This window comes from Ricinus communis, chromosome 9, assembly GCF_019578655.1.
Source record: "Ricinus communis isolate WT05 ecotype wild-type chromosome 9, ASM1957865v1, whole genome shotgun sequence".
Classification (NCBI taxonomy): Eukaryota; Viridiplantae; Streptophyta; class Magnoliopsida; order Malpighiales; family Euphorbiaceae; genus Ricinus; species Ricinus communis.
The window spans coordinates 3,477,817-3,493,846 of record NC_063264.1 but is presented as its reverse complement, the minus strand read 5'-3'; the positions used below and the strand labels follow the sequence as shown (position 1 = coordinate 3,493,846).

Below are 16,030 nucleotides of genomic sequence, written 5' to 3'. Positions count from 1 at the left end.
ATAGCAAAAACTGTATTTTGCTTCTTCGGCGAGATGCCACCTGGCAGTTTTGCTCAGACCATATTTTTTCTCTTTTTCTTTTCTAATTATTTTAGAGAGGATTTTATAGCGTGATAAAACTGAAGTATTATGGAAAATAAATAAATAAGGCGACTTGTTCTTGACTATAATAGTAAGGTAAAATACAGAATGACAGTGTCGGCTACAAAAATTTCAAAATTTCGTTTTAAATTTATAATCCCTCTGTCCAATTTTAACCCTGCACTCCTTAATTAATAAGAGCTTATAAAATAGATTTTGCTTTAAGCGGCACTAATCACACGCTGCATAAAAATTAAAATTTAAAATGAATTAAATTAGTTTAAGGACAAAAAAAAGTTATTTGTAGAAAGTTTGATACCGTGTTGGACGTGTCACCGACTTAATATGTACCGTGGAATTTCACGCCAATTGACTTTGAGATTGTTAATGGCTTCATTTATTGGACTATTCTTTTCTTATTTTAACAACATTAGATTGATTTCATTAAGGGCAGCCCCAAACTGCTGACAAAGTGAAAGTCTCTCTTCATTATTTTTCTTTTTCTTTTTGAAGATTTCATAGTTGCATGAAATATTCTATACGTTGAGTAGTGGAACATATCAAATTTTTTAATTATACTGAATTAACTCAAATCTTAGTTTAAATACGAGCTAAATTTTGAATTGAATAATGAAGAGTAAGTTGATTTTAATTTACCAATTGGACTATTTCTATTTCCATTTTAAATTAATTCCTTTTTCTTAAAAAAAAAAAAAAGAAGTTGGAACAACTTCTTAAAGCTTAATTCTACAAGAGAGAAATCAAAACCAAACCTACCTTCTTTACTGTTGCAAATTAAAAGAACTAAAATCTATTGTAATAGAACAAGTGTTATTATGCCTTAGCAATAGTGATTTCTAATCAATTTTTCCACTTTGAGTTTACCCTTTTCTCCTGACGTCACTTCTATAAGGGTATTTTTGTATTCTCGCCGTATGCAAGCTTTCTGCCATTTATCGTTGCACTCTTTGATCACACAAAACGCGACTATTTAATCTTACTCGGCTTGGCCAGTTTGGGTAAAGATTCCAAACCCACCCGTGGTCAAAGATTAATTATTATAATTAACTTCAGTTTGTATTCTTGTTGCCGGTTCAATGTAATTACATGGTATTATCTTAATTAGTGAGTATAATAATTTTTAATTATTAATGCTTCAAACAAAAGGAAAAGGAAGGGTTAAGTCTTATCTAGGATAATACTAATAATTAGGATGGAAGTGGGTTAAATTGTTGAATTAAATGGTGGGGATTGAGAAAGACAAAGACTCTGTAGGGAGTTGGATGGACGAGATTGCGTTTCGGAGGTTGACGGATAAGAAGCTGGGGGATGTCAGTAGGTGAAGAATAATACCACTAGTAAATTAATAAACTTCATACGCTTCGGCCAATTTCCGGGTCCCGGTTTTGGTACTTTGTGGGCAATTTTAGACCCGCACCGCATGTTTTCCTTTTCAATTTTGAATACTGCCATTGTAACGGATATTTCCTTAGTGGAAATTAACGGTTAAGGATTACTTTTCCTGATCACTTTTCTTTTTAAAATGAAATATTATATTTATATTTAGGCCTTGTCCTTAAGGATTCAATATCACTTAATTAAATTTCATTAGTTAAAAATGAAAATCTATTGTTGCCCAATTACAAACTTTTGACTCTACGTTAGGCCTTGGGCCAGTTGTTTTTGCCTTGCCCAACCTATCTGAACGAGAATTGAGATGTGGATCGACATTCGGCACTCACTTCATTTCCCTTTTGTCTTACATTATCAGCGGTGCATCCAATGTTCAACAGTTCTTTTAAAATAGTCAACTTTCTAATTTCTTTTCTACAGTTCCATAATGTTTTTCTTCTCGTGCTCTCAGTATACCATATTTTTAAATTAATTTATATTTTTAAAAATATTAAAAATAAAAATATTTGAAATTTAAATTAAATAGTGAAAGATTTTATTATTGAGATCGATAAATCTTAATTTTAAAAACCTTATTACATTAAATAAGTTTCCATCTTTACTGTGAATATAAATAAATAACTATTTTTTATTATAAAATTTACAGTTGATCGGACTTTTTATAAGTAAAAAAAATTATACAAACAAATAAGAAAAAAATAATAAATAATATAATTAGTATATTATTTAGTGTAATGTGACTGAGAATAAAGAAAAGGTGATGATGAGAAAGTGGGTATAGATCCTTTCAATCACCCTCTTCAGTATCTCCACTGTTTTATTTCACTTCATAAAATGTAAATAGCTTGAAGGTTAAACTTTTGCAAACTTGTCTTTTTCATCGCAATTTTCAACCGTTCTTTGGTTATCATGTAACCTTTTACTAAGAGTGAGCTAAAAGGCCGATTGAAATCCAAAAAGAGAAAGAATAAATCTTATCAAATGCCCCCCTAAAGTCTTTGAAATGATAGTCCAGTTTAGTATTGACCATACTTTGGAGATCAAACAAATTAAACCTAACATGTGAAAGAGACGTTCTTGTCCATCTTAGTCACATCTGATTGCATATTAATTCTCTGGCTTTAACAGCAATTTGCCGCCTGAACGTGTTTATAATGGACAATTAGTCCCAAAAGATAACATTTTAACTTGATTGTCTAGTAAATTGTCAAATGCGTCCAATTAGATCTAAATTTTAACACAATAATGACAACGTGTGTACGACACTTACAATAGAGGGAGTGTACTAATATTGATTGAAGAATTGGACAAATTGGCCCCAATTCAATGGACGATTATCTAGTAATCAGGTTAGAGATGAGTTGATTGCATATCAAAAACAAGCTCAGGGGCTAGTTTGCTATTTTACCCTTTATCCGCACCTAGAAGCTCAAGGAACCCAAAAGCCAACTACAACAAGTACGTTTTCTTAGCCCAATCCATCCCAGCTAACCCAAGGGATCAATCCAAACATCAAAAGACAAGGCCACATTCAAGTCCAGGATGTTAAAAGATTGAGATTGTTGGGAAATGCTCAGCCAATGATAAATTAAAGAGGAAATTTCACTATTTATCAAGATTTTGAAAATAATTATAAAATGTTTCTATTACTTTTTAAAAATACTCCATGCAGTCTTTAGAAGTATTTATTCTTTACCTTGTCTGTCTTTTTTTTTCTATTTCTATTTAAATTAGTTTCAGATACTTTACAGATATTTATGCAAACATATTTTGTTTGTTGTTGAACATTTGTATTGAATTTTATTTTATTTTAGATATTCTTAGTATATAATTTGACAAACATATGCCTTTTGTCATTCAATTTTTTTTGAGTTTATCTCTTTTATTTCATTTAGAAAAGGCTGAAATGCTTAACGTATATTTAATGTATACTATTTTTTATAAAATATATATTTTACTATTATTTATGTTAAAAATATATTAGATGTATATTTTTTTCTTTAATATATACTAAACATATATATTATTTATTTTGTAGTAATTTATATATTTTTTTAGAAATGGTATTCTCAACACATTTTTAAATCTTTAAACCTAACCTATATTTAATGTATATTATTTTTGGTTAAATATGTATCTTTTATTATTATTTACATTAAGAGTATACAATACACATACATTTTTCCTTCAATATATATTGAACATATATTTTTTTTTACCTTTTAGCAATTTATCTAATGCTTCGAATATGATATTCTCAACACATCTCCAAATCTTTAAATTAAAAAAATATCTTTTAGATATATTTATTTATTTATTCATCATTAAAGAAAATGTAATAATATTTACAAACACTAATGTGTTTTAAATCATTATCTGTCAAAAGCATATTAAACACATACATTTTTTTCTTCAAAGTATATTCAACATATACATTTTCATATGGAAAAACTAAATTGAGTATTTTTGTAAATAAAATTTTATTTTTAGATATTTTTATTATCAAAATTTTTTGCGGATATGTTTATAATTATCTTATATTTTCTTGGCATTATGAAAGAATCCCTAAATTAAATCTTAAATATATAAGATTATAATCTTTATTTACACTCGATATACTAAAATAAATAAAATAGTGATAAATATCAATTATTTATCTATTTAATGTATAAAATAAATAAAATAGTGATAAATAAAATAAATAAAATAGTGATAAATAGTGATATACTAAAATAAATAAAATAGTGATAAATATCAATATATACTCTATTATTTAAAATTAATAAATCAATATCAATTATTTATCTATTTAATGTATAATGAGAAAAATATAAAACTATACAAATTTTTTCTTATATAAGAAAGTTTTGATGATTAGGAACTTGAGTTTTGACAAGTGTATTATATTCTTTTAGAGTAAAATTTAAAAGACTATTCTATCGCTTGATGCTTTTTCAGTTGAGAGATAAAAATATTTTTTGTATTAAAAGAATATTACATGCTTTATTTTATTAGTATTTTTAAATATATATTTATATTTTTCTTATTTTATATAGTTTTGCATATATATAACATGATTTAATACTAAATTATGATTTTATAAGCAACGTAATTTATTGTATGATAAAATATATAAATATATATTAAAATTTTATTTAAAAAATATATATTTTAATAATTTATTATAATTATAAAGTATCTAATTGGATGATAAATTATCTAAAAATATTTATATTATAAGATATTTATAATTTAAAAATAAAAAAAATTTGAATGTAAAAAAATATTTAAAAATGGAACACATGATATTATTTTAATGCAAAAAATATTTTTAAATCAAAAAATAATTATTTTAGTTTATTTTTTTTATATTGTTGGACGTAGCAAGTGGCGGACCTAGAAATTCTAGCCAGAGAGTAAATTCTAGGTAATGAAGGCGATACAATATTTTGGTTTTAATTTAATGGTCACTGTAACGGGACAAACAACGAAACACTTCTATATTATCTTTTTTTTTTTTTTTTTTTTAATAATCTAGAGGGCAATGGCCCCCACGTTTCCCCATGGTTTTATAATTTTAAAGTCAAGGAAACAGACAAAGCTCTACTTGCCTCCATCTTTTCTCCTATTTTTTTTCAATTTATTTAAATTTTATTTTTAACTTACCATTGATATTTTTCAGATTTTTAGTGATTTTTTTATTTTTTTAATATTACTTAATTTAATAAATAAAATAAATATTTTTAAATTATAGATAAATAAAACTTATTTAATTTTAAAGTATTGTATTATTCTTTCATTATCAAAGTGTTAATTTTTTATGAGTGTGGCAATGTAAGTATTGAGTTTTTTTTATGGGAATGGTAAAAGATAAAATTTATATATAAATAAATTTATTAAAATATATTTTATTAGTATTTATAAAGTAGACATATGATTTAGCGTTACCGAATAAAATATTTATTTTATAAAATTATTATTTTTTAATTTTATTATTACGATTAATAATTATTATGTATATTTTGATGGTTAGTATTTAATTTACTTTTTGTATATCAATAACGTAGTCATCTTTATTAATGAAATAGAAAATCTTTTTAATTTCTTTGTATATATGCATGTATCAACAATGGCCATTTAAAAAAATGACTCATGCACAACATGTGCATCCCTTATCTTCAGAAGAAACATGCAAACGTTTAATGTGATCCAACTCAATTCTTTGGTGGTGCCACCATTAAAATTCCCCAACTCAGGGAAAGTTGTTGGTATAACTTTCTATCCTTCTCATGCCCATAAAAAGTGAAAAGAATGGAAAAGTATTTATAACCATACCCTTCTTTAAAGCTTTGCACATCTATAATAATATAAGCCATTGCTGTTGTTTGTCCAGCAGTGTCCCCACCCCCTTCCTTATTATTACATCTTGATTCTAGTTATATGTTTCACAGTGTTTTTGTTTGGAATTAAATTTCAGGTCTCATGTTCAAATTTGATGAAGAAGAAGCACTCTGTATGTAGTATTACATATATAAAACCCTACATAAGCAAAGAAACGACAATATAAAATTTGAAGTATCTGTTAATTAGTTGCAGGAGGCATGTCTGTGGCCTTAGACAATGTTAGCAGTCCTGGGAACTTACTATTGAAGTAGAGGAAGAATGTGCTAGACTGCATGCAGTCAAATATAATAGTAATGAGACCTTATTTTTAATCAAGGAAAGTTCAAGAAAATAATATTTTATAATAAGTAGAAAGGCCATAAAGATCTGAACTATTCTGAAGTTTCTACATAATGCTGTAAAGATTTCCAGCTTTAATCATTTTGGTAAAACCACCAACAGGCGACAACTCACTTTTGACATAAAAATAAATGAGAAACTATTTTACTCTAGAACTATGTAGAGCTAGCACAACAAAGGTAATGAATATATTGTAAGGACAGCATTGTCAGACAGAAATTGCAGCTTTGTTTCCAAGACAGTGTGATACCAAATGCAATGGATTTGAGTATGGAGCAAGTACCCTTCATGTCTAACAGCAAAAAGTGAATCAAATCTGTACCTATTTACATGCATATATATGAAACAATCACATCTATCTGAAGAGTTCAAATATATACTTAATTTTAAGAACAAGGAATACTATGAATTAATTCACTTTCTTTATAGTTTTCTTCTTTTAATATGCATGTTTGATTACATTTTTCATTGGGCTTAGGCATACGAAAAAATCCCAACATGCTTGAATGTGAATCGATTCGGATTTTCATGAAGACCGAGAAGATATATTACTACTATCATCAATGATATACAACAACATTAACACTTTGAACATATAACCAAGATCCCTGCACACATTTGAAACAATTATTAAAACATGCTCAAGAATAAGTTCGTTCAAGAACAAGACTACTACAAATACCAAAGGCAAATTTAGAAGGTAAAATCTCAACATGATTTCCAGGTTATCTGCCTGCAATGACATTGCAGAAGAGATAAGAGATCAAATGACTAATAACGCAAATTGCTTAGATAGTGTAGAATTCTTCTTACTTGATTGAGCATACAATCAAGTATTTCATGTGAAATATCCAAGAAAAGAAGCTGTGCATCAAGTTTCCAAGAACACTTTTTGTGCTTTTCTGCACTTATCTTTCAGTGTATTGCCAGTCCATCAATATCAAAACAACCAAACATCTAATACACTCGGCTTTTGGCAGCCTGGAAGAAAAAATCAAGTAAACAAAGAAAGTCAGACAGTTAGATAGCTAGTTATAAATAGATTCAACTCACACTGAAGCGAGCAAGTACAAAAAAAAAAAAAAAAAAGAGCAGCAGAACTTTGTCTAATTTTCACTATAACCCAAGTAACCAAGCTGCTCTACCAACACATCTACATCTTCAGCTTGTCCACCCAAAATGCCCATTTCTTCCCCAGTATCATCATTCCATAAATCTTCCCAAAACTCTTCATCAATATCTTTACCTTTGCCTGCGTGTTCATATCCTTTCTCTATACATTCTTCCACCAAGTTATGTTGGCTTCCACTCACTTCTTGCATGGTCATCGCTAGGGTGTCCAGGTCTGAAACTTCGAACTCAGAAAGGTTACCAAACTCCTCAGGTTCAATCTTAACAAAAGGTTCAACTCCTAGCCTACCTTGGTCGATTTCTTCATCAACTTGATCATTGCTAGGCACTTGACCGATGGGCCGTCTTCTCTTTTTAGTTATTACATCTTCAAGTATTTTCCTTTTATCCTTCTGTTGGACTAGTTGCTGCACAAAATTTGGATTTTGCATTGCTCTAGCCAAGAAACTCATCATCTGTTGCTGTTTTGATTCTGTCCTTTTAAGTCTATGTTCCATTAGTTGAAGAGAGGCTTTAGTATTCTGTTGTTGCTGTCTAAGCTTCACCAATTCCATCATTAAAATTTGTTTATCTCGCCTTAATCGATCAATTTCTCCATCTAAGCCGAACCTTCCAAGTTCAACACAAGGGTCTAGAGACTGCTGAGAATTCTGTGGTTGTGGAGTTTTTCTCCTTCTAATATTCTTGAGAAGATGCTTTTGCCCTCTGAGAAACCCTTCATTGGCAAACTCCCACCTGTCTGGATCAACCTTTCTAAACCCCTACATAAACCAAATTCCTTCTTCAACACCAAATCCAAAGGAAATCAATTAAGCTCTTTTCATCTTCCAATCGAATGCATATATGAACTCTCAAGAACTAGGCAGGATATGAATATGCATCAAATATCAAATACTCATAGAAATAAGAGAAGTCGAGAAATTAAGCATGGTTCCTGTTTGGATCGGATAGTCATACATATATAAACTGTAGAAGAACTAAAAGATGCATCAGATATCAGAAAACTTTGACAATTTAAAGGTCCAAGAAATGTAAATGCCTGACGGAGTCAGTAATAGCGTATATACTATATATTTCCTATTTCTTCTCGACACTCTCACTCTTGAAATCAATAATTAACCAAAATGTCCACTTTAAGTAACCCATTATACAAATAGACAAATAAAAGGGACCAACAATAGATCTTTTCTGAAAAGAATAAAAAAGTTCTCATTTTTCTATGAATAATAGTTCATTCTAGCTCTTTCATGGACATGAGACCATTCACATGTTGAACCCACATGAAATTATACTAATACTGATCAAAAGCAGTACCTTGATTGTTTCCGCTAGAAGTTGAAAGTTGAAGATCCATAAGTCATCAAAAACCAAAAACAGAAAAAGACTACTTACATAAGTGTTAAGCTGCCTAACAAAACTGGAGAAGTTGTTGTGCTTGAAGTATCTGGGTAAAAGACTCAGGGAAAAGGCCTGTGGATCCCAAACAACAAAGCTATTATTACCTCTACTCCAAGAAACTATATGGTTTGTGCTTATGTCCTCAACAATATCATAGGTTTTTGTGAGAAAAGGAGGAGGACCAGCATCATTGAGTCCCACCACTGGTTGAGGTACTGCTAAACCTGATGAGTAAGATGATGAGCCAGCGCCTGCATACTCTTCTTTCACTCGCCCTACACGATTCATGATTTGGAAAAGCTGAGAACAAGGCTAAGATTTGATTTGGGTTTTTGCTTCTTGTTATCTTTGCTTATAAAGATGCGAACTTTTATCTTGAGGAAGTGTGTAGTCTATAGCTAATAGGCGTGTAAAGGCATAATAAGAACAAATGCAGCTTGAAAAGGCATAAGAAACTGTATCAAGAAAGGTAAGTTTTTACTAACAAAGAATGATGCTTATGTTGATACTGAATGAATTAGAAACGTGAACAGATCAAGGGGATGATAAAAAAATAAGAGTGAGAGTGTTGTTGAGGAACAAATGGTATAAGCCAAGACTGATATAGGGAAATCAGGAACTAGGAGATGAGAAATGAAAGAAAAGTAAGACTAAGAGGTATGATCTGTTTATAAATAGCTAGCTAGGGAGGGTATGTTTTCTCTATCTGTCTTTCGCCATAAAGCAAAAGGGCATTGGTTATTTGTTAAAAAAAAGGGCATTGGTTATAGGGTTAATATGGTTGATGATGATGCGAGAGGTGAGCCAATGAGATATTTTTGCTCTCTTATTGGTTTCTTTCTCCTTTGGGAAAGTTATGGTTATTGGCTTCACTTTGTTTTCATTTTTATTTTATTTATTTGTTTATTTCAAAGAGAAGAGAGCAAACTATCTAAACTTTCTAAATAAAGGACTGGGAATGGGGAAAGAATGGAACCCGCAACAATGGATGAAATATCATAATTGGACCAACCTAATCTACATTTCAAACACTCTCAGCATTGGTGATATCTAAGAATATTAATAAAAATTGAGACCCACTTTTGTTTCTTTTTATGTTCTCAAAGGACCTCAGTTGCTAGTTTGTTTATATTTTACCAATACCCAGCACCCACCTGGCAATCCTGAAAAGGAAAGTAAAAACAATAGGGATGGTGTAAGCATAAATATCTTGGTGGGTGGGCAGAGGGAAAAGAAAATATCTAGGAAGACAGATATTATAATATTAATAGTTAATTAATGTAGAAGGAAAGGCTGATTATGAAACGTGGCATTATGTGATGGAGGAGTTATTAACAGTCTATCATCATTGGACCTTTTTCATTCATTTAGTTCTGTTCCTTTTACAGCTTTGATAAGGACAGGAAGGCCCGAACAGGGAAAAGGGAAGCAAAAAAACTTTATATGAAAATTACACTAATTAATTGAATGTCTTTACGAGGTTGATTATGGTTTGTGTCGGTAACTCTTGGCTACACTTAAATGTGTCGCGGATATATTGGCCACAAAAAGCCTCTCTAATCAACTGTTGCCACGTTTTACTTTATTTTGTTTTTTTTTTGTAATGTATTGCGATGAGGCAGTAAGTATTTATTTTCAAGTTTTTATCAAAAAAAATTATTTTTTTCTATAGCAGCAGATAAATAAATACTTTTCTCTAAGGAATTTGACAAAAGCATTTTATATAATATTTTTTAAAAAATAATATATTGAGTTAAATCTAATTTTTAAATAAGCAAACAATCCATATTTCTTTAAACATATCGATTTGTTTTTCTTAAGTTTTCTTTCTTGTTATGGTTGTATTCTTTTTTATATATGTTTTAGAAGTAGATTCCCTCCGGGGAGGTTCTAATTTGTTAATCTCTTTATATGCTGATCCTGTGAGAATCAAATACATATCTTTTACTTGCATAATCTGATTTTGGATTACGCTTCTTGTCTTCAACCTACCATGTGAAAGACATTCTTAATATACACATACATACTCATTTACTTGCGGAAGAAGAAAGAAAATTTGTGGACTCATTTTGAATGGTTGATCAAATAATTCAAAATCCTTTTTTAACCCTTAACCTGGTTATCTTTAATAAATCGGACTATTTTAAAATAGCCGGTTGCTTTTTTTATTATTTTTTTAATTACCTTAAGATAGCCATGTCCTGGGTTAAATTTGGATCTTTCATTTTGACAGATGAATTTGTTACCCTTTTTACCTTGACAAGTTAAATATTAATAACGTTGATGCACTTTGGAAATCAGAGAGTTGAAATACACAAATTGAACGGTGGAGTAGGTGGCCTTTGGCGTCATGTAGAAGACAGTCATATACAGAGCTAGATAACATTTATTTAATCTAACTCAACTGACAGGTGGCTCATTGTGCAAGAGACCACGTTCTCCTAATACAAGTGTCAGCATAAGAATTGGAGTATGTATTAAATAAAGCTTAAATGCCTGTTCAAATAAGACAATATAAATATATATTCCAAAATATGCAGTTACCTTGAAAAAGGATTGTTTGTTGACGAAGAGTGTAGAACCGCACTCAACATACCCGACAGGAACAAAATCTATGTTAAGGATTTCTATGAAGAGAGCTGTGACGTTCAAGAAAGTGATTGGTCTCACAGCTTAATTTAAACGGATACTATTCATGTTTGATTGTGTAATTCTTTTTCTTTTCCTCTTTTTTTCAATACATCAACTTTTGGAACGAATTATTGGGCTCAAGATCCGCCCACTATTGCAACTGCCTGCTTTCAAGTCAATGATGCACAGGGACCTCCACTTCCTACAATTATCTTCACTACTACTCTGCATATATGTCTATTTTCTAGTCATACCTATCAGCCAAATGTCATATGCCACCAAAATCATATATCTCATTACTAAATGTACGTATATTTCCATCTCTAGAAGTATACATGTCCAAGTACAAATATCCAAAGCAAGTTTTGCAATGGTAGGTAGGCAAGCCAAACGACACTTAAGTATAGCAAGTCATTGTGGCAATGGCCGAGGGTAGTCACACTAACATAGGTACTATTATTAAAGCTACGAGAGCTCTTCATTTTTAGCTTTGAAGAAGCAGCAGATGTCATGCGGTGGCATCAACAGCCTGATGATCAACTTCCTTCTGCACAAAAGCTTTGATATACTCCTTCCTGCAATACAGGTCCTCTACATAAGACTCTGCGAAGCGTCTTGAATTCTATCCAGTGTCTAAAAGTACACCAAAAGACATTATAATAAAGCTAGGAAATATACCTTGCTGGTAGATGATCGTGGGGACGGTTGAATGGAGTCCAAATTGGATCACCCACAAAAAGTCGCATTGCCTGCATAAATTTGTTTTGCACATGAGACGCTACTCAGACAAAAGAGAGAGAAAGCTGAACACAAATGTACGAACACATCCAAGGCATGAAAGGGACCAGGGAAGGCCCATGCCAGCACCTAATGCAACTATGAAAACACAAGCATATATAAGCTATAGACTTGCCACATGTTAACCTGCTAATAAATTTCTGTGTTTTCTTCCTAATATTTCAACATTTAGCCCTGCATCAGAAATGATTCCACATATTTATATTTCATCCTGCAAATTAAGTTTAAAATCTAGCAGCAAGAGGTGAAAGAATAATGGCCAGTTGAAATAGCTAAGCAACTCAATGTTTAAGGCCTAATTGCTTTCCTCATATATAATCAGAAAAATGGTCTTCTCTAAAAAGGCCCATCACACTTGATTTTTAACCCCTCACATTCAGCTTAGTGAATGCATTCCAAGTTTGGTTCACCCCAATGGCAGCATTCTCTGTACAACTCAAAATAATGATTGCTTCTAGGCCTTAATTATGATGTCTCTTAATATTTTTTATGCAAGGGGATTATGAATAGCCTACATATTATTGAAGTAAAAGAACGACAAAATCAACTCAATGTCCCTAGCAAAGTCTTCAATCAGCACACATAGAAAATATCAAACACATTACTTTTTTGCCACTTTCTGAAATTCCTTTTAAATGTATAGAGTTGTCAGAAGATAAAGCACATCCTAAATCATTTCCATGAAATACAACCCCAAAGATGTCAACCAGAGAACAAGGGGGATGATCACAGTGCATTAGCATGATGCTTGTGACAGTACCAGAAATAAAAGCCAGGCACATGAGCTATCTCTTCTTTTATGAAATGGACAACAAAATTATCATTGCATGGCATTATACCTAAACCACAAAACTCTCAACCACACAATTGTAGGAAAATTGGTTATTTAAACACATCTATATATTTTCATGGTGATATTGGTATTAGTTGTGGTAGTTACATGGGCTCATGGCGTTAGCAGTCATCACTACGCTTGATAAAAGGTCCCAAAACAAATATTAACTTAAACTTTTAAAGAAAAGGTGAACAGCTTTATCGACAACAATTTTTTGACAAGCATCCAGTTACCTATCAGATGGGATGGGTAAAAGAAAAGGATTTTAGATTACAACTTTCCTTTTTACCCTCCAACAGATGCACATGCCCAAAAGAACAACCAGTTTTTTCTTTAATACCTTGATGTAATTGTCTGTATCCAATGTAAATCGGTGATAAATTCCAGCAGGTAAGACAATCATTCCCCCTTTCTTCACCCAGACACGAATCCAGCGATCATTATGATCCCTGACATCAAAATAACCTTCACCAAGTGGAAAATATTAAGAGCCTACAAATGAGAGAGAGAGAGAGAGAGAGAGAGAGAGAGAGGAGTCTTACCACTTCCAGCTACGCAGTAGCGTATCTCCTCATCAGTGTGAAGATGTTCTTCAAAAAAGTTCTTTATCTTTTCTTCGTAATTTGGAAGCTTCTCTGGGCATACTTCACAAAAGTCCTGAAGACAAGTTTTATTCATGAAGCATTTAAGTACTTTCAAACTTATGAAGCTGAGACTTTTAACTGAAGAAAATATTAAAGAACAATATCTTTGCAATTAAACATAACTTTAGAAAGTCCAAGATATCACAAATTAATTGCATCTATGTAACTATTTCCCATTTTAATCACATTTATTATCTTATTCCAATTGGCGTTCCCAATTCAGGGCATCAAAACAGCAATTTCTTGGTCATAAGTAAAGCAATCAACCCTCAACTTGGAAGAAAGAGAATAAATAGATTAGGAACGCATCACGCAATTATTTCTAGAAAGATGTAATGCAACAAACCATGTAGGAGTATCCACGTTCTTCACGGATCTTCTTCAACTCCTCATCTGTTTCATAGTTGTCTGCATTTAGTCTCCAACTAAGTACTCCAAGCTCTGCAAGTAAGCAAATAGTTCATAAAGATGAATCAATATCTTTAACACCTTGACGAACTCATAAAAATAAGACATTTTCCAATGATTCTTACCAGAAAGTTGGTCCAAGGACACAAATTCCTTAGGATCCTTGTGATGGGGCAGTCTCTGGTCCTCATCACTAGTATCCATGTACCATGCCTGAATGACTTCTTCCCTAGGATCCTGTGGAGATTAAGAAGCTCATAATCAAACATTGCTACATGTTCGTTTTTGTATCCCTTTTTAATGAATAGATATTAAGAGTGATAAATTCCATAAGATTTTATAGACTTCATTTGCAAATCCATTCTTGTCATGTTTGTTTTGATTAAAAATTCATTTGAACATCTACATTTTTATAGAATTGAACATGCTTGATCTAAATCTGAAAAAATTGATAGAATTTGCAAATAAATTGTAAGATATCAAGGCTTAGAAATCCATATTCTTGCCAAAACTATTTGAAAAGAACAGAAAAACGAAAACAAAAGCATCGGTTATAAAGCTTGATCATATCAAACCAAGAGTTACATTTGATAAAGCAACAAAGATCACATTAAAAGTTGCCAAGTAACTACAACCCCTTTAATATTCCAATTGCAGTATTAATCAAGCTGCTTTACGTTAACACTTAACGGGGCATGCCTGCCATTTCAATAGTAAATGAATTAATTTAACATTAACTAGAATTTCATCACCAGAAACTCAAAATTGAAATTAATCAGAAAGAGATAAGAATTTCCAAGCAATTAAATACTAAATTAATGAGCCAGTTAGGGTTTACCTCCAGTAACTCTGCTTTCGGAAAATGATAAAGCAATTTAAAGATCTTCAAATTCGCGAATTATGTCAATTTTGCCTTTTTCTCTTATAGAAAAACCTCTAATATTCCATTATCAATCAACATAACGAGGAAGAGATAAACCGTAATATACAAAAAACAATTTGCTAAGCATGTGACAGCTAATTATCGGAAATCCATCTCAAGGTAAAGAATTTTCTCAGAAAGGAGTTATTCTACAGAAACAGACAGATAGCTAAATTGATTAAATGGAGCTCAATTGTAATTACCTTATTCGGGGCAACCATTTTTCTCTGCTCTTTTTAAAAAAAATCAAAAATAAAAATTCTCTGGGCTTCTCAGTCTCTGTTTGTATTATTCTTCAAAGCTTTCGCGCAACGCGATATTAGAAGATAGACAAGACGAGTGGCATTTTGGTGTTGAAAAGACGGAAGTGTCCTTGGTTGTATGTTTTTGGTAATTAATAAGATTAGATGTTGCTTGGCTGAACAGAATTTGTCTAGATTAATTGAATCGGGGTAGGGATGTTATGGTCATTTTATCTAAGGGAATGGAATGAGATTGGCGGTGTGAGGATTGAATTGAAGTCATGTCTTACCTCATTTTGCTGAATTCCATTTCCACGCCGTTTTGGGTCAGAGTCGAACTTCGTTTCGTATCAGAATTTTATTAATCTTAGTCGGAGAATGTTTTGATTATAAAATTAAATTTATAAATATATTTAATTGATTTTAATATTTAATATTAATTATAATATTTTAAAATAATAATAAATTAGTTATTTTTAAATATTTTTATTTTTTAAAATATATTTATATTATTATATTAATTAAATATTTATTTATTTATATTATTTTTAAATTAATAGTATCAATAAATTATTTTTAAATATTTATTTATTAACTCAAATATTATATAAATTAAAAATATTATATTATATAATTAAAAATTAATTTATTACTAAATATAATATTTAAATATTTTTTATAATTAGAATTATTATCTAATTAAAAAATTAATTTATTAATTAGTATAATATTGAAATATAATTAATATATTATCTTTTAGAATAATTATTATTTAATTAGAAAA

The 16,030-nt window shown here is 30.6% G+C and overlaps 2 protein-coding genes across 4 annotated transcripts; both read right to left on the bottom strand.

The window, feature by feature from the left end:
• Window positions 1-7,113: 7,113 nt before the first annotated feature.
• On the bottom strand, window positions 7,114-9,705 carry LOC8280226 (heat stress transcription factor A-6b). 2 transcript variants are annotated; one of them, XM_015717969.3, is made up of 2 exons: window positions 8,683-9,705; window positions 7,114-8,129 (listed from the first exon to the last, which is right to left on the bottom strand). In XM_015717969.3, the coding sequence occupies exons 1-2, from the start codon at window positions 9,052-9,054 to the stop codon at window positions 7,344-7,346; spliced, it is 1,158 nt and encodes a 385-aa protein (XP_015573455.1). In that variant the 5' UTR covers window positions 9,055-9,705; the 3' UTR covers window positions 7,114-7,343. The 2 variants fall into 2 exon arrangements, with proteins under 2 accessions (XP_015573455.1, XP_002517070.1); XM_002517024.4 differs by having other exon boundaries at window positions 8,761-9,699.
• A 1,965-nt stretch (window positions 9,706-11,670) lies between these two features.
• Window positions 11,671-15,382, bottom strand: LOC8280227 (1,2-dihydroxy-3-keto-5-methylthiopentene dioxygenase 2). Of its 2 annotated transcripts, none has more exons than XM_002517025.4 (7): window positions 15,208-15,382; window positions 14,208-14,319; window positions 14,021-14,115; window positions 13,573-13,687; window positions 13,371-13,495; window positions 12,076-12,146; window positions 11,671-11,972 (listed from the first exon to the last, which is right to left on the bottom strand). In XM_002517025.4, the coding sequence occupies exons 1-7, from the start codon at window positions 15,223-15,225 to the stop codon at window positions 11,906-11,908; spliced, it is 603 nt and encodes a 200-aa protein (XP_002517071.1). In that variant the 5' UTR covers window positions 15,226-15,382; the 3' UTR covers window positions 11,671-11,905. The 2 variants fall into 2 exon arrangements, with proteins under 2 accessions (XP_002517071.1, XP_048235134.1); XM_048379177.1 differs by lacking the exon at window positions 15,208-15,382 and adding an exon at window positions 14,921-15,122.
• Between the last annotated feature and the right edge of the window lie 648 nt (window positions 15,383-16,030).

Coding starts and splice junctions, on each gene's coding strand:
- LOC8280227 (XM_002517025.4), bottom strand. Junction 13,688..14,020: donor AACGTGGATACTCCTACATG/GTTTGTTGCATT, acceptor ACTTGTCTTCAG/GACTTTTGTGAAGTATGCCC. Junction 11,973..12,075: donor CACGATCATCTACCAGCAAG/GTATATTTCCTA, acceptor CCTGTATTGCAG/GAAGGAGTATATCAAAGCTT.
- LOC8280226 (XM_015717969.3), bottom strand. CDS start 9,054: ATGAATCGTGTAGGGCGAGTGAAAGAAGAGTATGCAGGCGCTGGCTCA. Junction 8,130..8,682: donor TTCTAGCGGAAACAATCAAG/GTACTGCTTTTG, acceptor TGGTTTATGTAG/GGGTTTAGAAAGGTTGATCC.